This window comes from Perognathus longimembris, chromosome 18 (genome assembly GCF_023159225.1).
Source record: "Perognathus longimembris pacificus isolate PPM17 chromosome 18, ASM2315922v1, whole genome shotgun sequence".
NCBI lineage: Eukaryota > Metazoa > Chordata > Mammalia > Rodentia > Heteromyidae > Perognathus > Perognathus longimembris.
Window position 1 is genome coordinate 51,804,808 of NC_063178.1, and position 26,134 is coordinate 51,830,941.

At 45.1% G+C, this 26,134-nt stretch overlaps 1 protein-coding gene across 1 annotated transcript; it reads left to right on the forward strand.

Moving 5' to 3' along the window:
- The first annotated feature begins 2,723 nt into the window (after window positions 1-2,723).
- Window positions 2,724-17,201, forward strand: LOC125367070 (zinc finger protein 709-like). Its single transcript, XM_048367689.1, has 3 exons — window positions 2,724-2,732; window positions 2,853-3,870; window positions 17,149-17,201. Exons 1-3 carry the CDS (start codon window positions 2,724-2,726, stop codon window positions 17,199-17,201), a joined length of 1,080 nt encoding a protein of 359 aa, XP_048223646.1.
- The last annotated feature ends 8,933 nt before the right edge of the window (window positions 17,202-26,134 follow it).

A 26,134-nucleotide genomic window follows, 5' to 3' on the forward strand; every position in this document is an offset into this window, starting at 1 on the left:
AGTCTTGTGAATACTGTATATGTTCTTGATACATTGTATATTGCATATATGTCTACCTGACCTAGACAAGGGATAGAAAAACAGGTCGTAAAATATCACAAGAAATGTACACACTGCCCTACTATGTAACTGCACCCTTTTTGCACAACACCTTGTAAAAAAAATTTATGTTCAATTAATAAAAAAAAAAAGAATGTACTACGGTAGCTTGTATTTTGTTAAGGCAGAAGTAGAAACTGAGGGATTACTTCTGAATCCACCCTAAGGCTAGACATTGTACTTTCCCATTGCTTGTGAACATGGAGCTACATTAACATCATCTTAATCTAAGTTGGAGCCACTATGGGATTCCTGAGATTCAATGTATTATCTAGATCACAGTTATATTGTTTTCTCTTAGCTATTCTCTTTCCAATTACAATCCTTGCTACCCAGGAAAGCTGAAATCTGAGGATGGTGGTTTGAGGCCATCCAAACAGGAGAACTCTCGGAGACTCTCTTACTAAGCACAAAAAAAGCAGAAAGTGGGGCTGTGGCTCAAGTGGGAAGCACTAGCCTTGAGGCAGAAATCTCAGCAACAGCACACAAGTCCTTATTTGAAGTAGCAGTGATGACGGAAATTATCATTCATGATTGTGAATATGACATGAAGTGCTTTTCCTAAGAATTGTTTTCTTTCCTTTGATTCATTGAATGACTACACAATTGCGTATTAAGGTGCGTTTAAAAATCTGCTCCTGGGGGCTGGGCATATAGCCTAGTGGCAAGATTGCCTGCTTGGATACACGAGGCCCTAGGTTCGATTCCCCAGCACCACATATACAGAAAACGGCCAGAAGCGGCGCTGTGGCTCAAGTGGCAGAGTGCTAGCCTTGAGCGGGAAGAAGCCAGGGACAGTGCTCAGGCCCTGAGTCCAAGGCCCAGGACTGGCCAAAAAAAAAAAAAATCTCCTGGTTTCATTCCAGATATTCTTTTAAACATTTCTTATAGGCATTTCCATTCCACATGGCAAAGATGGACGTCTTTACATCCAACAAGTCAGCAGTCAGGTCCACGTGACCCCCTCAGTGGTAAGTTACAGGGATGTGACTCCTGTCGTGACCAGTAAAGGCCTGGTAGTTAGTGGAAAGAGTAGCTAGTAAAGCAAGTGCCTGCCTCATCATTGAGCTGAGGAAATTTCTTGGATGAAAGCTCCACATAGTTTCAATTTTGTAAGGAATATAACAGGATTTCAAAACCTTCATCTCAGGGTCTGAGAATGTGGCTTAGTGGTAGAGTGTTTACCTAGCATACATAAAGCCCTGGCTTTGATTTCTCAGTACTATATAAATAGAAAAAGCCAGAAGTGGTGCTGTGGTTCAAGGGGTAGAGCACTAGCCTTCAGCAAAAGAGGCTCAGGGACATTGCCGAGGCCTGGAGTTCAAGCCCAAGTATTAGCAAAACCAAAAATAAAAACAAACTTAATCTCAGATATGCAATATAAAATAGACCAAATCCAATGATTTTTCCTATCCATGTGTCTGTCTATGTCTCTCTTTTCCTCTATGTGTATATTCTCTCTCTGACTCTCACTTTCTGTCTTCTTTTCTCTGTTTGTCTCTGTCTTACTGTCTCTGTGTCTCTATCTGTCTCTCTGTGTCTCTCTCTAGCTCTCACTCTCTGTGTCTTTCTCTCTCTATCTTTCACACACACACACGACTATCTGGAAATTAATTAGATTCTTCTGTTATTCACATCGTGCATGGAGCATGTCTTTGACACTTTCAAGCTGGGGATATGGAAGAAAAAAATAAGTTGGTTGTTGTTTTTGCTTGTCTTGAGGCTTGAACTCAGGGCCTGGGTACTGTCCATCAGCTTCTTTTGCTCAAGGCTAGCACTCTACCACTTCAAGAACAGCACTGCTTCCAGCTTTTTGTGAATAATTGATTGGAGGTAATAGTCTCATGGACTTTCCTGAACTAGCTGACTTTGAACCATGAACCTCAGAGCTCATCCATGTGGGTAGGTAGGATTATAGGCATGAACTATCAGTGCCCAGGTATAATATATTTTTGGCTAGGCTAAGTAGTCTAGCATTCTCATGTAGAGAAATGGCCATGGAGATGAATATGAACAATTGATGATCATGCTTCATCTTTCCACAGCAGAAATCTTTTTATCTTGAAGAATCACTTGACAGGAATGACTCAACAGAAACGAAGACTCACAGCCGTTCATTGACACAGCGTGTGCTAAATGATGCAGAAGACATCTCCTGTGTTAGCCTACCCCAGGGAGAGAACCACCATGAATATTCAAGTACTCCTGAGCACCTGGAACACAAAAAAATTGATCATCAAAATGGCAATGGCATTATGAAGAATTCATTGGACATTAGACAATGCAGTAAGTCTCTCAAGGAAAACAGACAGTGTGACTGTGGTCTATGTGCTAAAGTCTTTGTTGAGAGCAATGAACGCTGTAAACACAATGTGACTCACACTGGATGGAAATCACGTGGTTGTAGTTTGTGTAGGACAGCCTTTGTTCCTTCAAAGTTCCATCACCATACGACTGTACATGATGGAGACAAAGCATGTGAGGACAGTGACCTGGGGGATGTACTCGATCAATCCAGGGAGGTCATTTGGCAGGATGGAGGAGCCACTAGACAGGAAGTTGATGACAGCCACCTGTGTACTGCCCCCTCAATTCAGCCAAGTCACATCCAGCAACTGGAGGACATGCCCACTGTAGGAGGGGCAGATGAAGGTCCCCTCTGTGTGTGGGAAGCGGTCACTCAGCCATCTCATTCTGGAAATCAGGAAGGAGCACATGCCGGAAAGAAAGCACAAGCATGTCCTCCCCTTGAGGAAGCCTCCCAAAGGCCAAGTGACCATAAGACACATAACAGAACACACACGGAAGAGAAACAGCATGAATGTCTCATCTGTGGGAAAGTCTTCAAAAGGCCAAGTGTCCTAAAGACACATAGCCTACTGCACACTGGAGAGAAACCCTATGAATGTCGCACCTGTGGGAAAGCATTCACTAGCCCATCTTCTCGTGCCGCACATGAGAGAATACACACTGGAGAGAAAACCTATGAATGTTACTTCTGTGGGAAAGCCTTCACTTGGCCTTCTCACCATGCCTCACATGAGAGAATACACACAGGAGAGAAACCCTATGAATGTCGCACTTGTGGGAAAGCCTTCAGTAGGCCATCTCAACGAACTGTACATGAGAGAATACACACTGGAGAGAAACCCTATGAATGTCACACCTGTGGGAAAGCCTTCCGTCACTCATTTCAACGTGCCACACACGAGAGAACACACACTGGAGAGAAACCCTATGAGTGTCGCACTTGTGGGAAAGCCTTCCGTCAGTCATCTCAACGTGCCTCACATGAGAGAACACACACTGGAGAGAAACCCTATGAATGTCACACCTGTGGGAAAGCCTTCAGTTTCTCATCTGATCGTGCAAGACATAAGAGAATACACACTGGAGAGAAACCCTATGAATGTCGCACCTGTGGGAAAGCATTCACTATTCCAAGGTACTGTGCCAAACATGAGAGAACACACACTGGAGAGAAACCCTATGAGTGTCGCACCTGTGGGAAAGCCTTCAGTCTGGCATCTGTTCGTGCAATACATGAGAGAATACACACTGGAGAGAAACCCTATGAATGTCGCACCTGTGGGAAAGCATTCACTAGTCCAAGGTACTGTGCCACACATGAGAGAACACACACTGGAGAGAAACCCTATGAGTGTCGCACCTGTGGGAAAGCCTTCAGTCTGCCATGTGTTCGTGCAAGACATGAGAGAATACACACTGGAGAGAAGCCCTATGAATGTCGCACCTGTGGGAAAGCCTTCAGTACGTCATCTTCCTGTGTTATACATGAGAGGACACACACTGGAGAGAAACCATATGAATGTCGAACCTGTGGGAAAGCCTTCACTACGTCATCTTACTGTGCTATACATGAGAGGATGCACACTCGAGAGAAGCCCTGAGAGTGTCACTTCTTTGTTTTTTTTTGAGTGTCACTTTTGTGGGGAAGTTTTCTGTTATTCCTCCAGCCTATTTTACCATAAGAAAGTACACACTAGAGAAAAAAATGGTGCATGTTATGAGTGAGTGAAATCACTCAGTATCTCATTTAAGCCTTGCCAGGATGAGAGAGCAATCACTAAAATGCAACCTGTGTGTGGAAGGTTTTGGTACACCCTGTAACCTTGGAAAGTAAGAACAATCCTCCCGGAGGGAGAACTCAGGAGTCTCATCTGTGTGGGAAAGTCTACAGTCAGTCAACTCATCTAAGACAACACCAAAGGACATATACTAGGCAGAAACCACCCATAGAAACCATCTTTGTGAGAGGCTTTAGGCCTGATTATCCGCGGGGGAGAAAAACTATGAACATCGCAGCTCTGGGAAAGCCTTCAGTCATCACGGAGGGTTGGCTCCCTCAAAAACAAACAGTGGAAAGAAACCATGATTGTCACTCGTGGGAAATCTGTGAACTGATCTACTCCTCTTATGTAGACTCAAACATTGCACAGTGATGAGAATCCACAAGAACATTTTTCATGTGAGAAATCCTTCTGTCTATAGTCAGCCCTTCAATGTCATGTGGGAATACAAAAAGGAAAGAATATATCTGGGTGGGGTATTATATCTTGCTTGTATATAATGCACATAAGAACTATGACTATGACTCAACCCTTAGTGAAAATTTATATATGATGACCTAGAACAAGAAAAGCCACCTAGAGACCCAAACTCAGTTTGGCAAGTCAGTCCCTATGCACAAACATATTTAAAGATGTATGTGTGTAATCTGCTTGGATTCTAGCGAATGTAAGAGTCTGTAGTTACAATGAATGTTAGTTTCAAATACCCTAGGGGCCTTAGAAGGAAGGAAACTCTTAATCCATCCTTAATGGAGAAATGTTTCCATCTATGATGTTTTTGTATGTGTGTTTTGGTTCCTTGTTGGTCTTCTGGCTTGAACTTGGTGTGAGGGCTGCCAACTATCCTTTAGCTCTTTATTCTCTAGGCTAGCACTCTATCATTAGAGCCACAGCCCCAGTTCTGCCTTTCTAGGCTAACTGGAGACCTTACCTGGCCCAGCTGGCATTCAATTTGGATCTTTAGATAATCAGCCTCTTGAGTTGCTAGGATTATAGGCATGAGACACCAGCATTGGGATACAATGTTACTTGTAAGTAATAGGAGAGCACATCACTTGACATACTTCATTTGTATTTAATTTTGTGAACAAATACTCATCCAAGCACCAGGTATGTCATGCAAAGAACCCTGAAGTAACAAGTTCTAAAAACACTTAAGTATTCCATCTAAATGAATGATGAACTTTTATAATTGATAGCTTTTTTTATTAAATAGCCAAGTTTGTGGTATATGTAATGTTCCATATTGTATATGATGTTTAGTGTCATGAGTGATGAAAATCTCAGAGTGGATAACGATGTAGTTTTCAACAGTAAGATTCACTGAGGAAGGTTTACCTTAAAAAGAAAGTGGAGTCATTTCTGATTTATTGGATGTTAAAGTGTCTTTAAACAATATATAGATATGTATGAGTATATATGTACAAGAGTGAGATTGCATAAAATTAATAAGGAATCATCGCATGTAGATTTGGATGACATGTAATCCAAACTAAAGGTCAACCAGACAGAACCTAATTTTCAGATAGAATTAGGAATACAGATTTCAAATAATTGAGAGGATAGTTTGTGAAGATCTGACATTTATTTTATTCTACTTTTTATCATGAAGTTTAGCCCAGAACATTGAATCTGAACTCCTTGATAGGTGGGAAGATACTGAGCCCATACTTTGGGCCATCCCTTCCTTCAATATCCTTTCCATGAGATAATTTCCAACTTCTTCACGTTAGCAGAAATCCCCAAATTTGCTGAGAAACACAGCACAGGGTTTTCTCTTCTTCCGAAGTGTCTAGCAAGACCAAGACATTTTCCAAGGTGAGTGCCTGGTTATGCAGGCTAAGGCATTTGGGGCTCCTCTGGCCTCCTCAGTACATGGATGTTACCATGTCGGTTGGTCAGGCCCTCAGAATACTCCTGATATTTGCCTTAAACATCTCCTTTGGGCAGAGTAATTGTGGGAGCTCCTCTAAGTCAAATCATTGTGATAGCCCTGAGGTAACTTACATAAAATATAAGGAAACATATCGTTCACATCAAAAGTGCCTGGCCCAAGTGTCTCAGATATGGAATCCCAGCATGTCAGGAGGCTGAGAACAGAAAATTATTTGAAGCCAACCCAGGAAGTCTATGAGACTCTTACTGACTGCCCCAAAGTCAGCTATGCAAACGATGGCTCAAGGGGTAGAGTGCTATCCTTGAGCAAAAAAGCTCAAGCCCAACACAGACCCTGAGCTCAACCCAAGGATTCAACAGAAGACAAACAAAATGAGAAGCTCCTTAATGAAGGAGTTTACGGATTTTATGTAAGTAGTCATTGGTGTCATATTTTCAATAATGTGTAAAAAGTGTGCTTTTAAGTATACCTTCTGAAATTACCTATATTCAGGTTACTGATGAGTGTATCTTAACAAGTAACAGAAGGAGCTTAGAAAGTATGTTAAATAGCATTATAGTTTGCTGTAAGATGCATTTATATATATATATGTATATATATATGTATTTTTTTTCATGTATTACATGTATTTTTTTTTCTTTTTTGCCAGTCCTGTGGCTTGGACTCACGGCCTGAGCACTGTCCCTGGCTTCCTTTTGCTCAGGGCTAGCACTGCCACTTGAGCCACAGCACCACTTCTGGCCGTTTTCTGTATATGTGGTGATGGGGAATCGAACCCAGTGCCTCATGTATACGAGGCAAGCTCTCTTGCCACTAGGCCATATCTCCAGCCCGCATGTACATTTTTAAAATTAGAATTAAATGACCAAATATCAAGATACCGAGCATTTTCAAAAACTTTTCACAAGTGCCTGCATATCTAGTGTGTTTTTAATTTGCTTAATAGAATATATTCCTCTTTTTGTGTTTTGAGAATGTAATATTCCCAGTAGACTCCTGCTTTTAAACCTTTGTCCACAGTGGACTGGGCTGTTGTGGAACACTTGTAGACTTCTGGGTGGAGGAAACAGGTCATTTTGGGCATGTCATTGAAGGCTCTACCAGGAATCTCTACTGCGCTCCCTCCTCTGCCCTGTCCTCCTCCTCCCTCTCCCTCCGCTCTCCTCCCTCCCTTCTCTGTTATTTTCAGTGTCTTCCTCAGCCTCCTTCCTGGCTGCTAGGAGGTGTGGTAATTCTCTGCTCCATTTTTCCACTGTGGTCATGTTGTTTCCAGTGCATGGGTCTCAGGAAAGGAGAACAGAATCCTTTGAAGTAATGAATCAAAATAAATCCTTTGTCCCTTAAATTGTCTGTGTCCTAAGATTTTATTACAGTGATGGAAATCAACACCAAGGTGAAAAAGTTTTACAAAAGCAGGAATCCAATTAGCAGTGGGTACCTTGCTGATGAGCACTGAGTGTCTGGTGTCAGAGAAGGGAAGAGATCAAGGGGGTAAGGTGGGAGCAGAGGGGGTATGTCTCGGGAGGAGCGGCCACCAATCTCTCAATGTGGCATTGGAGGCGTTAGTGAGTTTGGAATGGCGGCTGGGCTCTCAGATCTTAGCTAAAGGTAATAGTCTCCAAAACAATGATGCTCAGGAAGTGATCGGTAGTTGAGTCCTGCTCAAGAGCTGGTCAGACTCAGCAAGATGACATTTTGCTGGGTGGTGCAGGAGACTTTGACATAACACTCCAGCCTCCCTGCGGGCTGACCAACAGAACTCAGCTGAGTGGGTATAAGTAAGTACCTTCCCCAGAGGCTGTCTTTGTCTGGGTCTCTTTGAAATGTTCTTTTGAATTACAGGTACTCTATTGGTACGTCCCTGGTTTCAGCTGCTTTATAATGAATTCACTTGAGTTGGAGACAATAGTCAAGGCAAAGGGATAAATTTTGAGCTGGGTGCAGGTGACTCACACTTGTAATCCTAGCTGCTATTATTTGTTGTTGCTTTTGCCAGTCCTGGGGCTTGGACTCAGTGCCACTTCTGGCCATTTTCTGTATATGTGGTGCTGGGGAATTGAACCCGGCGCCTCATGTGTATGAGCCAGGCACTCTTGCCACTAGGCCATATCCCCAGCCCAAGCAAGTGAAATCTTATGTAGTAAATTACAAGCAGTGGGGTTATAATGAGCAATGGTTTAGATAGTGTTTGTGTCCCCAGGGTCGCAGTGGGAGCTCTGTTCTGTCTGAGCAGCATCAATTTGATCTCACTTCTGTGAATGAGGATTTGAGTCTGAAGTATGAGGAGCAGGAGACAAAGGCAATGTTAATAAAGGGGCTGGCCCACAAGAGAAGAAGGTGAAATGGAGCATTGGATCAGAGACCAGGCCAGGAATATTAGGGCTGTCCATGGACTCCCAGTGGTCCCACTGAGGGGGCTCATGTTATTCTGTAGAAGAACACAATGTCTTTCTTAAACCTCACCGTGACAATGTACATTCTTCTTGTAAAGGAGTAGCAGCCCTGAAGTTTACCAAATGGACTCTTCTGCATTAAATGGATGTTTCGAGCAGAATACTTAGATGTTTCTTAAGGATAAATATTTTGTTTGTTTTTTTCCCCCTTGGAGGTCATGAATCTAAGGCTCAGGGCCTAAGTGATGTCCTTGAGCTTTTGAGATCAAGGCTAGTGTTCTACCACTTTCAGCCACAGCTCCACTTCTTTTTTCCAGTGCTTATGAAAGACTAGGACGACTCCTTCTTGAAACTGCAACCATTTTGTTGTGTTAAGCTAAGAATAAACCAGCCAGCCTTAAAAGCCCATTTCCCAAAACCAACTGGCCATAATAACCCATTTCCCGAATGGCCCAACTGGTTCGGGAATGTTCCAGATACTTTGACCACCCTGGAATGTCGTCAGACCAATTTTTAGAGAACACCTAGCCCCGAGTCAATCAGATTTGTCCTCACACCCAAACCCTGCACCTGGCTCATGTCAGTTAGATTTGTCTTCACACCCCAATCCTGCCTGCACCTGGTTTATGTAACTTTGTGATATACAACTCTGCTCGTGGCCTTCCTCCTAACCTCCACTGCATCAGAGTGTAAGATGATGCCCGAGTTGTAGCTCACCTGAATAAAGCCTTGCTTTTGCATTTCGAAATGTCTGGCTCTCGGTGGTCTTCTTGGTGGTCTCCTCGCGACATGGGCATAACATTTGGGGGCTTGTCCGGGATAACCCCAGAGACCCCTGAGACCCCAGACTCAGAAGGTGAGAAATAGCGCTGTTAATTTGTCTTGTCCTGTCCTTTGTCTATGTGTGTGTTTTTTACTTTCATTTTCTCTTGAAGATGGCCATTCTAGCTTGTTCTATTTTTTTTTTTTTTTTTTTTTTTTTTTTTTTTTTTTTTTTTGGCCAGTCCTGGGCCTTGGACTCAGGGCCTGAGAACTGTCCCTGGCTTCTTCGCGCTCAAGGCTAGCACTCTGCCACTTGAGCCACAGCGCCGCTTCTGGCCGTTTTCTGTATATGTGGTGCTGGGGAATCGAACCTAGGGCCTCGTGTATATGAGGCAGGCACTCTTGCCACTAGGCTATATCCCCAGCCCTTGTTCTATTTTTTTAGGGACAACCCTGAAGGAATTGGGAGATGTCCCAGATCCTCCACCCTTGAAGAGGGACCCCGCAACTCCACCTTGATACTTGTAGGGCAAATCGGTCCGGTTTCTAGCCGGCACTGACTGGGAGGGTCTCCTCACTGAGGCACATCCTGCCCACCTTGAACTTGGGTCCACTCCTTCTGCACCCTCGCAGGAGATTGGGGGCCAACTTGAACTTGGGTCCACTCCTTCTGCACCCTCGCAGGAGGTTGGGAGCCGACTTGAACTTGGGTCCACTACTTCTGCACCCTTGCAGGAGGTTGGGGGCCGACTTGGGAGATCTCCAACTCATACTAGTAACTTGTAACTTGTCTTTTTCTCAGGCCTGTGTGTTTGGTACCTTTTCTGTTGTTGTAATTGTTGTGTTTTTTGTAGCTGTCTGGATTGAACACCTGACCAGAGCCATGGGTAATGTACCATCTCGCCCCCTAGACTTGACCCTAGCCCACTGGAAGGCCCCCCCCAGTCCTAAACAGTCAGCCCAAGCCACCCGCAGGTGGCGGGGAGTGACCCCACTGCGCAGCGCTGTCTCTGTGCTATTTGTGAGTCTGACAGTCTCTTTTGTGTCAAACCTGCATAGCCTGTTTTGTTACCTTATCCTGTGTTTGTTGACGCTGTCAGTTTATAAATTAGTAGGTTGTTTATGGCATATTTAGTTCCTGTATGTATTGTCTTTTCTGTTTTATTGGAATTGTTTTACCTCTTGTTATTTTATGGACTAGTCTGAATGATGTGGTTAATTGGACTTTGATGTAAAAGAGTAAGTGAAGTTGAAAGCAGAAGGGCCTAGGACAACATTGAGTACTGAGGAGACTAGGTCTGGTGGTGAATTAGGAAAGAAAGAAATAGTAAATCCAATCAGATACTAGAAAAGATTGTATTGCAGAAAAAGGAAAAACAAATTGCTTGTATTATTATAGGGCTGATCTGGATTGTTCTCGTTTGTTTTGTGTATCTCCTGACTATGACAGACGAAATGGGACAGACCCCTTCTACCTCCTTGGATTTATGTTTAGCTCATTGGAAAGATGTACAGGCGACAGCTCACAATCAGAGTGTGAGTGTCCACAAAAAGAACTCTGGGGGACCCCCACCCAGCCTTCTTCAGCAGAAAATTATTCGGTGTGCTAAAATGTTTTGCTAAAACTATCAAGCCCTGGAAAATGAGGCTGGAGAATGCTAAAATCATTGGTCAAAGGTTTTGTCTTAAAATTTGGGTGTTGCAGGAGTAATATTGGCAAAAATACCTCCTGCCACTGGAAAATGTACGGCCAACATTTATTTTCCACGCTTTAAGATCTTTTGAATGTGTGTGTGTGTGTGTGTGTGTGTGTGTGCGTGTATGAGTGTGAACATGTACAAGACTGTTAGCATGATGTAAAATTGAGTGAGTTTAAGTTTAAATTCAAATGGTCATTAAGTTTGGGCATTACCAAATGCTTTAAAGGATTATTGCATTGTTTTAAAGAGGAACTATAGTTAAAGAAAATGTTTCATTAATTAAAAAAAGAAATCAAGGTTAAGTGTCAGAAATTTTAATGTAAAGATTTATCACTGTTAAAAAAGAAAAAGAGGGCTGGGGATATAGCCTAGCGGCAAGAGTGCCTGCCTCGGATACACGAGGCCCTAGGTTCGATTCCCCAGCACCACATATACAGAAAACGGCCAGAAGCGGCGCTGTGGCTCAAGTGGCAGAGTGCTAGCCTTGAGTGGGAAGAAGCCAGGGACAGTGCTCAGGCCCTGAGTCCAAGGCCCAGGACTGGCAAAGAAAAAAAAAACTGCTTGGGTTTCTCAGTCAGAGACAAATAGGAAAGGACAAAAAAAAAAAAAAAAAAAAAAAGACCTAGGACGGGCCTGTGTGCCTATCCTCAGGAGTGAGGGGTGTTCTGGCAAAGGTGCACCTTAGCCAGCCCACGTGGTGGCATAGGCCCTGGAGGGAATCCACGTGGTGGGACAGCCATAATGGGGTGTCCATTCATGGTGGAAGAGGACAAGTCAGCACCAAGAGAGTTCATCAAGCTCTGAGGATTAGGATGGAGATAGGCTGTTCAGTAGGACAGGCCCATGGAGGCCTTTCTTTTGTCTCTTTTGTTTTCAGGTGAACTTTGGAAACCTGGTGGTAAAAATGAATGATTTGGCTGGAATTTCTAAAATTTCCCCTTGAGGTACTAAGAATTGGAAGAGTTTTTTTAAATAGTTAAAAAGTTTATTTACCTGATATGATTTGATTCCTGTGCTATTTTTGTAATTTGGATTTTAAAGGACATATATTAAACTAATGGGGATAGACGTAAACTCTCATTAACTCTATGTATGTAGGAAGAAATGGCAAAAATGGGCTAACATTTCTCACTAATTTATTGGAAAGCTGAATGGATAAGTATTTCTAATTTTGTAATTGCAATTCTTGCATTAAGGAAAAATTGTCATTTGAGTCCAAAGGTCTTCATGCCATGTGGTAACTGGAACTGAAGAAAAAAAAAAAAGAAAAAAGGCTCTTTTAAAACAGGCAGCCCAAAGGCAAAGGGCGGTACCGGTTTCAGAATGCCTGTAAGCTTCAGAGTTTTTCCACTGCAGATAAGAGCTAAAGTGTTAGTGTTAAACAGAAATTAGTAAAAGGCCTTGCAAATCAAGAATACATTTCTAGATAAAAAAATGGGAAGTAAAATTGTCCTAAATGATTATTGCAAAGTGAGAAAAGGAGAATTATAGCTACCAAAATGTTTAATTGCCATTCCAGTTTCTCTGTAGGTTTTTTTTTGTAACAATTCCCAGCAGGCCCACAGAGAAGGACAGATGACCCCTACAAGTTTGTCAAGATGTAACATTGACCCTTAATAAGTTCCAGGTAAGGCTGGGGATATGGCCTAGTGGCAAGAGTGCTCACCTCGTATACATGAAGCCCTGGGTTTGATTCCCCAGCACCACATATACAGAAAATAGCCAGAAGTGGTGCTGTGGCTCAAGTGGCAGAGTGCTAGCCTTGAGCAAAAGGAAGCCAGGGACAGTGCTCAGCCCCTGAGTCCAAGGCCCAGGACTGGCAAAAAAAAAAAAGTTTCAGGTAAGAGTATGCTTAAAAACTATTTCTGTGTGGACCACCTTGTTGCTTTTAATTGGGTTAAACTGGCCTCTTGTAAGGCTCATTGATCTGAAATCTGCGGTTCAAAGCCAGCCCGGGCAGAGAAAGGTCCCTGTGGGAGTCTTCATGTCCAGTTGACCAGCAGAAGTGCTGGGAACAGAGTCGTGAGTTGCTTTGAGGCTCAAAGTGGTAGGTGCTAGTCTTGAGCTGGAGAGCTGAGGGACAGCACTCAGGCCCTGAGTCCAAGTCCAGTGATGGACCAAGAGAAATGCCAAAGGTACATTTATACCAGCATGGAAAAGTTACTCCTGGGACACAGTGATTGTGCATCCAGAGGCAGTAAGCCACTGCTTGGATGACAGAGAGCATGTCAGATCCTAGGGTCACTCCTGTTTGGCCTTTCAAAAGTTAATCAGAGCCAGGAGGTCCTAGAAGAATAGTTCGTAAGCATGCCTTTTATTGCCCATGTGTCTCTACTTTGTAACTGGACAGCAACTTGCCAGTCATCTGTGGTAGTGGGTAGTAAAGCTAAGTTTGTTAAATAGGGGATAGTTTAAAAATCCCAACCCCCTGCATCTGCTCAAAGCCCTAACAAGCAGTGAATTTTGAGCTGGTACATCTGTTCATGAAAGAAAGCTTGTAGACCTGAGATTGTGTCCTTATTGAGATCTGTTAAAGGCCTGCAAAGGTAATGTAGGCATTTTTTTAGGTCATCAGAGATCAGTTCTCCAGCCAGTCAGGAAAATGCTTTTGCAAACTAAAATGTTAAAAGGCTGATGTAGCCCCAAAAAGTCTGTATAGTTAAGTTAAATGTTGAATGTAATTTTCAGTTTGGAGTAAATCTCCCAATGGACATCTAATCCTGGCAACCCCTTGGTAAAGTAGACTAAGGTTATAAGTTCCTGGCTAGGTAAGGCCAATGCCCCTGAGTCAGTCTGAAGAAGTTACAGAAGATGGATGATCTTCGCCCATCAGCCCCCCTTTAGGACCAAGGGACCAGAATTGTTTTTGGGAAGATGAGACAGGATAAACTAGAGGCATGGAAAACAGAGCTAACAGAGTACAGAAGAAACTTTACTTGTGACAAATGGTTACAGGCCAAGCCTTCTATGTTGGTTTTAAATATCTGATTTAAACTTATTGCCCTGACAAAATGACCCAAGGGCCATTGATTGCCTAAAGCTGTCTTGACATTCAGCCTACAAAAGCTAGTGTGCTTGAGAAGGAATCAGGAATATACAAGAAAATTTGACTAAAGTTAGGCCTTAGGTTAACTTAGGTTAAGCTATCAAGGATAGTCTGACAGTCATCTAAAAGAATCTACATCTTCAACCTGTGTAGCCTTATTTTGGTAAAACAAATGGGACTCTTATCACAAGCAGCTGATTTCTGCTGGAAAGTACTTTGGATCTGCTGAAACTAAAATTTTGGGGGGACATTCTTGAGTTGACTGGAGTTAACTAGCTCTATTAATAAGATTGGATATTGTAAGAAATTTTCAAGCAGACTGGCCTGCTGCTAAAATCAAAGCATGTATGACAGGCTGAAGAGTCACTTCCAGGCAATGCCTGGGGTGGGAGGTGTGTCCAAGAGTATTAAAATATGTCCAGATGGATTACAGTGTGACCTCAGAAGAAAGGGAGGTAACTGCCATCAGGTGTGCCAGGTACCAAGGTAACTGGAAGAGATTTAAACTGGCCAGGGGAATCTTCATGGAGCCCTCCTGAGGGTGGATCTTACAGATGCCACTGGCCAACCTTAAAGTTAGTATAGTAAGCCTTGGAGAATAAGAAAGGGATTTAAGAAGTGTCACAGAATGCTCCAGTAAGTCGCTGCTGGTGTAAGGAAGTAAAAGATGGTGTGAGTGGGGATATGTTACATTTTAAACTGTATAAGGAAAGACTTTAGAAAGAGAATTGGGGAAGCAAAAATGTTTCCTTTAGATTAAAAGGTTTTGACATGTTAAAAGTAAGAAAGATAATCCCTAGAAAGTTTGAGTGTGTAGCAAACAGTGTCAGTATGTCTTAAAATTAGAGCTTATGAGTAATGTTGGTATATAATCAAATTGGCTATAATGTAAATAGGTAAATAGGGTCAGAATTGGGGGTTTGGTGTGAAACTATCTGTACCTGCATCTGCAGGGCTAAGGAACTTGTGTGATGTCATCTAAATGTTAACCAGAAAGATCTCATATATCTTTAACTGCTTGATTCCCTCACTGAGATGGTTTTGTAGGTAAAGCCTGGATTTGCTCATGTGTAGCCTTAGGATCAGATTTGGGATCCCCTCCCCATAATTCCTAACTTGCAATCGCATTCGCTATGAGCTTTTATCCCCCCTCAGAGCCCTATAGCAGGTCCACCAAGAGAACCACGTTGGAAGGGACCCTACATCCTGCTGCTGACAACTCCCACCACACTCAGGGTGGACAGAGCTGGGACCTGGATTCTCTTCACCCACGCCCCCAAAGAGACTGGAGCCGGTGGACTCATTCGCAGTGAGAGAGGACATTCCACTCCGGTGGCGGATTAACCACAACAGAGGCCATGTACCAAAAGTTGGACTTGGCTAACTTTACCTTGCTAGGCCTGCTATGTATGGCTGGTGCTTCGGTAGCTAGGGAGAGAGCCTAGACACCCACAAACCCTACCTGTGGATGGCCCGGCAGCTTGGACATGATAGAATAGTGGGCACCAGAATTTATATATCTCCCCTGGCCTCTAGCCCGAGCTACTGTAACTCCCCTGGCCACTAGTATTGCTCTTACTGGAGTCGTGAGGTCATGGCCCCACTGTAAAAGCTATTGGAATTTAGATTACAGCCTGAAACACAGGATTGTGCTTCATGTCCATAAGTCCAGGGGGGAATGAAAGACTAGAACGACTCCATCTTGAAACTGCAACCATTTTGTTGTGTTAAGCTAAGAATGAACCAGCCGGCCATAAAAGCCCATTTCCCAACACCAACTGGCCATAATAACCCATTTCCCGAATGGCCCAACCGGTTCGGGAATGTTCCAGATACTTTGACCACCCTGGAATGTCGTCAGACCAATTTTTAGAGAACACCTAGCCCCGAGTCAATCAGATTTGTCCTCACACCCCAACCCTGCACCTGGCTCATGTCAATTAGATTTGTCTTCACACCCCAATCCTGCCTGCACCTGGTTTATGTAACTTTGTGATTTTTTTCCTTTAAATACCCATGTAAAACTCTGCTCGTGGCCTTCCTCCTAACCTCCGCTGTGTCGGTGGGTAGGAGGAGGCCCGAGTTGCAGCTCACCTGAATAAAGCCTTGATTTTGCATTTCGGAATGTGGTGGTCTTCTTGGCGGTCTCCTCGCGACATGGGCATAACAGTTAATTGGAGATTAGTTCCCAGAGATAATTGGGGTCCTGATTGTCCCTTCTTGTTGGCTTAGATTGTTGCTTATGTGTAACCACTTTTGTTAGGAGGGGCCCTAATCAATTTCACTGTTTTCTGTTATTACTGAGTACTGGCTCTGCTTCTGTGAATCCGCTGGCTTCCATGTAAAGCACCGTTTGTGGTTTTGCCTGTCTAAACCCTGCTGAAAGAAGGCTGACCTTGCACTCTGCTGCCCTCCCTGTGCAGTGTGGTACTGAGATACTAAAGGCTCCTTGCCCTGCTTTTCTGAGTCGGTGGTGCTGTTTACGGGAATTGGGGACACATCAGTCTGGTCCTGAGTAGGAATGAGGGGTCCCAAGGGGGAGGAGAGGAGCCGATGGGGAAGGGCTCTGGAGAAGGCCAGACGGAGTAACAGGTCAGGCAGCTGAAAGAGACTGTGTGAGAGAGGGGGCTGGAGGAGGATGGGAAGGAGGAGGAAGGTGACAGGGAGGAGGAGGAGCTTGGCAGAAGTGGGGCTGGGTGCTGCCTCTGCAGAGGCCAAGGCTGAAGGAGGAGGATGGAGGTGACCTGCCCCATCCCCCTGTAAGGGGTAAGGTGGGGGTCCTCAGCCTGCTCCAGTGAGAGAGTCTAGCTGTTCAGCAGGTACTAAGTATGCAGGAGAGCACGGAGAGTAGAGCGTTTAGACCGGGAAAGGAGAAGGGACCTAAGTTGGGGAGCCCGTCTACTTGCTGAGTGTAATAGGGAGGTCAGATCTGGCTAGTGCCATCGTTAACTGTGGAGGGACTTCAGGCTGACTCCATCTCAGATTAGAGCAGAAGCCAACTCCATCTCCACTAAGCTCTCCCCGACCCTAACCAGGGAAGCTCCCCTTTATTATGATAAGTTATGTAAGTTGACCACCTGAGGCCTGGATTCTTGAAGGGAACCTGTGCCCTCCAATGAGTAGGCATATCCACCTGATGTCAAATCTGTGTGCCCTACAGAGTGGGCGTATCTGCCTGAAGTCAAATCCAGGTACCAGTATGAAGTAGAGTAGGGGTTCGCTGCAATGAACCAGGGAACCCCACCAAGGGAGAGGATCCCTGGTTATTCCAAGAGTCCACCACACAGTCTCCAGCTACAAGATGACAAAAAGACAGACTTATTGGGAAAGTAAAAAGTGAAACAACCAGCCTGGGTCGCAGCTCGGACTCATGAGCCGAAACTGCCGACCACGTGTGCAGGGTCAGGGACCAGACCCAGGAGCTGGAACCGCATTCTTGTGGCCTTCCAGCCTGGTTATAAAGCCAACATTACAGTCAAACTTGCCACAGGCAGGTGGTCAATGAGGATACAGCACTTACAGAGCATGCTAGGCCACATGCAGGTGGCCAATAGAGTTACAGTCTGTCTCATAGTATCTATTTGGACCAACCTATCATTCTAGTTAGGATTGGCACAAAGATTTCACATCAGGTGGATACGACCACTCTGGAGGGCACATGGATTTGACTTCAGGTGTATAGGCCTACCCATGACAGGGCACAGGTTCCCTTCAAGATCCCAGGCCTCAGGTGGTCAATTTACATGACTTATCATAATAAAGAGGGGCTTCCCTGAATAAGGTGGGGGAGAGAGTTGGCTTCTGCTCTTATCTGAACTGGAGTCAGCCTGAAGTCCCTCCACAGTTAACGATGGCACTGGTCAGATCTGACCTCCCTATTACACGATGCACCTACAGGAGATGTGTCGGTCCACCATTATGCCGGGATGCAGTGTCCCATGATGGAGACATGGTTCACTGGGAAGGAAACCCACCACATGGTCCAGGAGAAAGGAGTTTGGTGGGGGTGAGGGATTAGCAAATTGCCAGCCCACACAAGATAGAGGCATGGGGAGACAGACAAGAAGGGAGAAAAGAAAGTGAAATACAACAAACAGGAAATGGGGGGGGTCTGGGTGATAGGCTGCTGTTAGCCAGATTTTATAGAGAAAGGCAGGAGATCTGGACAGGTGGATTGAATGTGAGCTCAGAGAAGGCAGAGGTAGCTTCCTCCAGGTGTGTCAGTTACCTAGGTAACTCAGGTCCTGGGCACAGAATTAAACCGGTGGGGGTGTCTGCATGGGGCCTCCCAGGGTGGACCTTACACATAAGAGTTTAGGAGGCTTTAGGTCACAGAGTTTAGTGACTTCAGCTTAGGGAAAAGACATCCAGGAGGAGAATCCATAGGAATTGGATTGGGCCCCTCCTGCGGTGAGAGCCCAGAGCTGATGCTGAGGCCTCCCTGGGTGTCCTTTCAGATCTTTGTTCAACTTGTGGAAACCAAGTAAAAGTCATAAGGGAGCCTCCTGTTTTGAGTCCCTAGAAACAGCAGGCTTACACAAGGTAGTTGACCTAGGGAGGGGCAAACCTGAGTTGAATAACAGGAGCCCAAAGCAGCTGGGCCTAGAGCTGCTGGAGCTTGCAAAAGAAAGGAAGGAGAGAGATCAATCCTGATTGTTACTCCATTTGCATGTTTTAAAGAAGTTAGCTGGGTCCTCACCCAGAACCAAGAATTAAAGAGTATTTTGATTGCTTTAATGATTGCCTTAATGGTTTAGTGCTTTATTCACCAGAGTTTAGTGGAATTGCTATTTGTGATCCCTAACTGTCAGGTCCAAATCTGTAAGTCTGTTGCTATCACCTGCATGTGGTATCTGTGGCTGTGAAGGGACACTGAGCACATCTAAATGAAAGACTCCTAGCCTGATAGACAGTGCTGCTGACTGTTGTTGTGGATTTGAGGCCCACCTGGGTATCTGTTATACAGTCAATATAGCATTGAAATTTTTAAAGTGTTTTCGAAATGATGTAAATGCAGATCAATGACCATCGACTGGCACTAGCTTTGAACAACTATGATTGGTATTGTTTAATGTAACCTGCCCTGAGCTGTACTTATCAAACTTGCTTGGAACTTGTTTTGCTTTGCTGGGTATTGTCCACACCTGTGAGCCCTCCTCCCCTCCTCCCCTGCTCCCCCACTCCCCCCTTGCAGGGTTGCATCCTGTTTCATCACGTGATGGTCAGGTGATTTCCAGTAGAGGTCAAGACACCCTGACTTATGTGTGACTGATTCCTATAGTTAGAATAAAGGGGCGCTTATAAGCAGCCTTCTGAGATGGCTCGGGGCTCCATCTTGAGGTCCCAGCCTTGACGATGCCTGTACTTTCTCGCTCAACAAATTTTTTTTTTTGCCAGTCCTGGGCCTTGGACTCAGGGCCTGAGCACCGTCCCTGGCTTCTTCCAGCTCAAGGCTAGCACTCTGACACCTGAGCCACAGCACCCCTTCTGGCCGTTTTCCATATATGTGGTGCTGGGGAATCGAACCGAGAGCTTCATGTGTAGGAGGCAAGCACTCTTGCCACTAGGCCATATTCCCAGACCTCAACAAAATTCTTTACATCCCCGATTGTCATCTGACTGAGTGGTCTCTTTGATCATCGATCCCCGAACCCCATAACACTACGTTAAATATAGTAATACAATTTGATGGGAATCTACACTCTAAAAAACATGGAGGCATATCCCTGCTCCTCCAAGGTAAAAGGCACCTGTGTTCACAATGCAGGCTACAGCTGGTTAAAACCAGGCTTTCTCAGTGAGTTTGCAGAGCAGGCTCCCAGAATCAGGCCTGGATAAGTTACTTAAAGCAAAACCACACACTTGCAAAGCATGTCCTGAAACTTTTGGTTTCGGGGCACTTACAACCCTACTTAAGACCCTTGAGCCCTGCCCAGAATTGTTTGCAGTGTCTCTTGACTCTCCTCAGGTCACTGTGGCTAAGATGGCCCTCTTCAACTGTCCATTAAAGTTTATCTGTTCTGTTGAGTTTGCTCTATTTATTCTAAGACCCTCGTGACTCAGTTTCCCAGCACAAGTTTTAATAAAGGCGCAGGCAATTATCTTCTGAATGGAAGTCCACATGCCCAGGAAATGAGCCAGCCCTGGTGGTTGTAATTCAGACATCTTACCAGGCACTGTCTGCTCAGGACAACAATCCTAGCTACCCAGGACCTGGAAATCAGAGGAACAACTTCCTAAGCCAGCTCAGGCAGGAACATCTTCCAGACTCTCTCCAATAAACTACTTAGAAAAAAAAAAAAAAAACAGAAATGGCACCTTGGCTCCAGTGGTAGAGGGCTAGCCTTGAGTAAAAGAATATGAGAAACAGATCCTAGGCCCTGAGTTCAGGATCCTGGCCCGGTTCACATACCAAATGCTCACAAGTATACTGGAAGAGCAAACACTTGGTAAAACAGTTCCTCCTTGTGGAAGGTGCATTCTCTCCCAATGACAAAAACCTGTTTCTAAATCTTGGCAGGATGCATTCTCTCCTAAAAGAGATGTCCACATATAGTGGTCAACTTTTTCAAGAACAAGTCAGTCCTAGAGACCTGAGCCAAAGTAATAAAAATGTCACACCGATAGTGATGAAGATCAAACATAAACACAGATCTTCACTTAACTACAACAGGGCTGTCCACCCAGCACACAAGGCCCAGAAGGGAGACAAGCCATCCTTTGAATTGCAGGTGTAGTGTGTTGTACAGACCTATAGCGGATATGTAAAGACAATGTGGTTTAGCCCCAATGGGCACCTCCCGAATTCCCAGAGTTTAGGGTTAGAGCCTGAATTTCCTGGGGCCAACCCCCCCACCCAACCAAAGGGCCAAATTTCAGTGGAAGAACAGGGCAGACACCCTGATGCCAGGCCTCCCCTGCGCGCCCCATCTCCTAGCCCTCTTTGGGCTAGCAAGGCGTCACCTGTCAGAGCTCCCTTAGGTTTGGTCTGAGTTGTTGGTATTGTTTTCCGGCTCTTTCTGCTCTCCTGGCTCCTTTTTCTAACAGTGCTAAGTGTGTATTCCCGGGGCCAACAGTGTTTGTGACAAGAGTATGCTTGCAGACGCATGTCTTTTACTAAACACTCCCAATCCCACCTCAAAATGTGGCTTCTCTGAGTCTCACCGACTGGATTCCCCCCACCACAGTTTTGGCCTCTGTCTCTGGGTAATGAACAAGGCCAGTCTCTGCTTTTCAGAGGCCTGGCCTCTAATGGCTGATAGACAGCCCTGGGCGTGATTGTTCACCCAGTACTCTGCAGAGTTGTTGAGCAGGGTTGTTGATTGGGTGGAGGTGCGCAGGTGGGAGGAACCAGGACTTCACTTTCCCTGGAGCAGGATATCCTGGGCTGGAGGCAGCCACTGGCTTCTTCCACCCTCCATGCTTCTTTCAGCGTAGCACTAGGACTGCCTGAGAGTGAAAGCCTAGAGGAGCACTGTCTTGGGATGATGGTGTCCCTGGTGAGTAGCAAAAGCCTTCCTTAAATAAATGAGACTTTGGCATTGGGTGTTTGCATCTTTTTTTCTTTTTCTGTCAGTGGGAGGACTTGAACTCGGCCTCATCGCTGTGTCTGGCCTGTTTTGTTGCAGGCTAGTGCTCTACCACAGGCAGCCACAAACCCACTTTGCATTTCCCAGTGGTTCATTAGAGATGAGACTCTTGAGATGTTTCTGTCTGGGCTGGCAATGAGGCCGGATCTTTAGATCTCAGCTTCCTGAGCAGCTCAGATGGGCTCAGTTTATAGCCTAGAGCCAAGAGTAATCCTCTGCGTAATCATATTAAGTACAAATAAGACTTGTTCACGAGTTGGAATTCCAAGGAATGACTCTGCAATAGTGGTCACTGCTCGGAAAATTCTCCTGCCTGCAGTTCACTGGTGTGTGGAAGGAGCACAGGGAATGTCTTCCTTCGCTTTGTTCATGGCCTCGTGGGAAGTGGCTTGTTACAGGGCACAGGGTGAGGGTTTGCGAAGTTTCCTTTAAAAGTAGGGATTCCTCGCTTAGGGTTTTTGACTTTGCGGAATAAGAATTTCTGGGCAAGGCAGGATGGTAAGAAAACATAGCAGAGTTTAATGGAGTAAGCAAACAAAGTAGCAGACAAACAGAAGAGCAGTAGCACCTACTAGCAGATTATGAATGCCACACGAATACTCCTAACAGCCAAAGATCTGTCTCCCGTCGTTCCTGCCCAGCCCCACACTCTGTTAGAGGGCCCCTTCCCTTCTGCTTGTCCGTTTGTCTGATTGTCTATTTGCTTCCCTGCACAATCAATAAAGCTCTGCCAAGTCCTTGCTATGGCGACTTGTCCAGAAGTTCTGATTCTGTGATTGAAGTCAAGGACCATAAGAGTCCCTACTTTAAAGGGAAAACTTCACCCACCCTCCCCAGTGTCCAGAGAGACTCATTAATCATGCTGATGTGTGCAATGGACTTAGTGTGGTGGTAACTGTGGCACCTAAAACTGAGTTCGCACCTGTTTCCACAGGTTAAGAGGCGGGGTTTTCAGCGGTTCCACAGTGAGAAACTAAAAATTGTCATCACCATTTTGTAGTTACTAACTGCTAATTTTGCTGTAAACCATTTTGTGGCTAAGGACCTAGGAAAGATAATAAAAGCCCGGTGGCAGATAGTTTTCAGAAAAACCATATACACCCATAACAGTGACCAGCAGAGAAGAAAAACATGTTTTATTAGAGTTACCAGAACTCCCCCACCTTGGCAGGGGGCCAAGGGAGTTACCACCTGTTACATCGTATTTGCTTGAATGTATTATATAGTTAGAGTTGGCGGGTGGATTGGGGTTTGGTTGGGAAGACAATGACTATTGTTTATAGTGAACAGGGAAATCTTCCCCGGCTTCTGAGAAGTCAGGGCAGGGCCCTCAACTCTGATGCTCAGGGCTGAGGGAGATAATGGAGATGGAGTCAGCTTCTGCCCTCTTTCACCGGCCAGATCTGGAGGTCAGATCTGGCCTCCATCAACATCTTGATGTAGGAAACTTCATGAACAGATTTCAGTCTAAAGATAAACATGTAGGAGAAAAGTGGGAATAGATGTAGAATATAGAAAAAAAGAAATCATTGGGTAAAATTTTGAAAATTGAACAGACCCCAATAAAGAGGCTTGTTTTGTAATAGGGAGGTCGCATCTAGGTAGCGCCATCACTGGCTACTGTCTTGCTTGCTGCAGTTGCACAGGATATTAGGGCCCGGGCTGCTCTTTTTGCAATCCTAGCTACTCAGGAGCCTGAGATCTCAGGGTGGCACTTTTTTTTTTTTTTGGCCAGTCCTGGGCATTGGACTCAGGGCCTGAGCACTGTCCCTGGCTTCTTCCCGCTCAAGGCTAGCACTCTGCCACTTGAGCCACAGCACTGCTTCTGGCCGTTTTCTGTATATGTGGTGCTGGGGAACCGAACCTAGGGCCTCATGTATCCGAGGCAGGCACTCTTGCCACTAGGCTATATCTCCAGCCCCTGAGGGTGGCACTTTTGAAGACAGCCTAGTGAGGCAACTCGGGAGACAAAAGCTGCAAGTTGGAGGTGTGACTCAAGTTTTGGAGCACTAGCCTGCAGCAGAAAAGCTCTTGTATAGTGTCAAGGCCCTGAGTTGTAGCCCCAAAACCAGCAAAAAAAAAAAAAAAGAAGAAGCATATAATATCATTTCAAGATTTTATTGAGTGATACTCTTAGGTATAGTTATAGGAACGATTCATTGCGTCAAAGGTGCAAAGTGGCTAAACATTGTTATGACTGGTTTTCTGAAGTTTTCATCTTTTCTTTTTTTTTTTTTTTTGCCAATCCTGGGGCTTGAACTCAGTTCCTGAGCACTACTACCCCTAGCATCTTTTCGGTCAAGGCTGAGCACTCTGCCTTTAGAGCCACAGCCCCAATTCTGGCCGTTTTCTATATATATGGTGCTAGGGAATCAAATCCAGGGCTTCACATACACAAGGCAAGCTCTCTTGCCACTAGGCCAATATTCCAAGCCTCATCTTTCCTTTTGGACAGTGCTGGGGCTTGAACTTTGGGCCAAGGCACTGTCACTCAAGCTATGTGGCTCAAGGCTAAGGCTCTACTGCTTGAGCCACAGTGCCACTCTGGCATCTTCTGTGCGGCTTACTGGAGATGTGAGTCTCAGACTCTCCTTCCCTGGCCTTGTTTGGAACAATGATCCTCAGATCTCTGTCTCCTTGCACCAGATGTAGGTGAAGGTTTGTGACATTTTCCTTTTAATATAGGGACTCCTCCCTTAGGGTCCTTAATTAACTTCAATCCCAGAAAAAGAATTTCTGGACAATTCACAGTGATAAGGAAACTTGGCTGAGTTCTACTGAGGAAGTAAGCAAGCCAGTAGACAAAAAGTAGACAGAAATGCAGAAAGCGAGAACACACTCTTAACAGAGTGGGGGTCCTGTCTTGGAGAGACAGAGACCTTCAGTTTCTCAGTGTAAGGTCCTTTCCCTGAGGGCTCCATGTAGATGCTCCCACCTCATTAAGTCTCCACCCAGTTACCTGGGTAACCAGCAGACCTGGAGGCAGTTACCTCCCCTTTCCCAGAGGTCACATCCTAATCCACCTGGCCACACCCATTGCCCCTGCCCTAAATAAAGCAGGGCTGGGTGGGGGTCGTCCCCTTCTCTCCCTTCTCTCCAGCCATGGATCATGTCAGCCACAGGCCAGCAGTTTGGTAATAAACTTTCTCTTGAAGGGGGGAATGGCAAGCTTATTAGGGCCCAGCCGGTCAAGAACTCTAACCGCATGGGAATGCTTAACTCTAACTGCCCCTAGAATGCCTCGAGCCCTGAGCCAATCAGATTTGTACCTGTAATCTTGCTTGCTTGAACACCTGATTGCTGTAACTTTGTGTTTTGCCTTTATAAGCTCTGTGCAATTGCAGCTCGAGGCTGCCTCCTAACCTCCACTGTGTCGGTGGGTTGGACAAAGCCCCTAGCCGCGGCTCGCTTGAATAAAGTCTTGCCTTAGAGTGTTTGCCTCATATACATGAGGCCCTGGGTTCGATTCCCCAGCACCACATATACAGAAAATAGCCAGAAGTGGCGCTGTGGCTCAAGTGGCAGAGTGCTAGCCTTGAGCAAGAAGAAGCCAGGGACAGTACTCAGGCCCTGAGTCCAAGCCCCAGGACTGGCAAAAAAAAAAAAAAAAAATAATAATAAATAAAGTCTTGCCTTGCTTTTGCATTTCGGAATGTCTGGGTCTCCATGGCCTACTTGGTGGTCATTTTGCGACTTGGCATAACATTTGGGGGATCGTCCAGGATAGCCCCAGAGACTCCCGAGACCCCAGACTCTGAAGGTAAGAAAACAGCCTTGTTCATTTGTCTTGTAATGTGTCTGTTTGTTTTGCTTTTGCTTATTTCTTCAAGGGTTTGTCAAAGCAAACATGCTTACTTGGCAATCCTGGGGAGACTGGGGGATGCCCCAGACTCTCCACCATTGAAGGGGGACCCCCGGAGCCCCGCTTTCAAGTTGAGTCCACTCCTTCTGCACCCTTGCAGGAGGTTGTTGTGGGCCAACTTGGGAGATCTCCAGCTTTTCTTGTTCTTATTCTTGTTCTTCTTGTTCTCAGGCCTGTGTGTTTTCCTCCTTTTGTATTGTTATAGTTGTTTTATTTTCTGTAGCCTTTTAGACTGAACATCTGATCAGAGCTATGGGTAATGTTCTATCATGGGAACCTCCATCTAGCCCCCTAGACTCGATCCTACTTCACTGGAGGGAGGTTAAGGAGATAGCTCAGAACCACAGTGTGGCCCTTAAGAAGGAAAAGTGGATCACCCTGTGTCTCTGGGGGACCCCCACCCAGTCTTCTTAAGCAGAAAATTGTTTGGTGTGCTAAAATGTTTACTAAGACTATCAAGCCCTGGAAAATGAGGCTGGAGAATGCTAAAGTCATTTGTTAAAGGTTTTGTCTTAAAATTTGGGTGTTGCAGGAGTAAGATTGAATACCTCTTGCCACTGGAAAATGTACAGCCGATACTTATTTTGCACGCTTTAAGATCTTTTGAATATGTATGTGTGTGTGTGTGCATGTGTGAGTGTGAACATGTTCAAGACTGCAGTATGATGCAAAACTAAGTTTAAGTTTAAATTCAA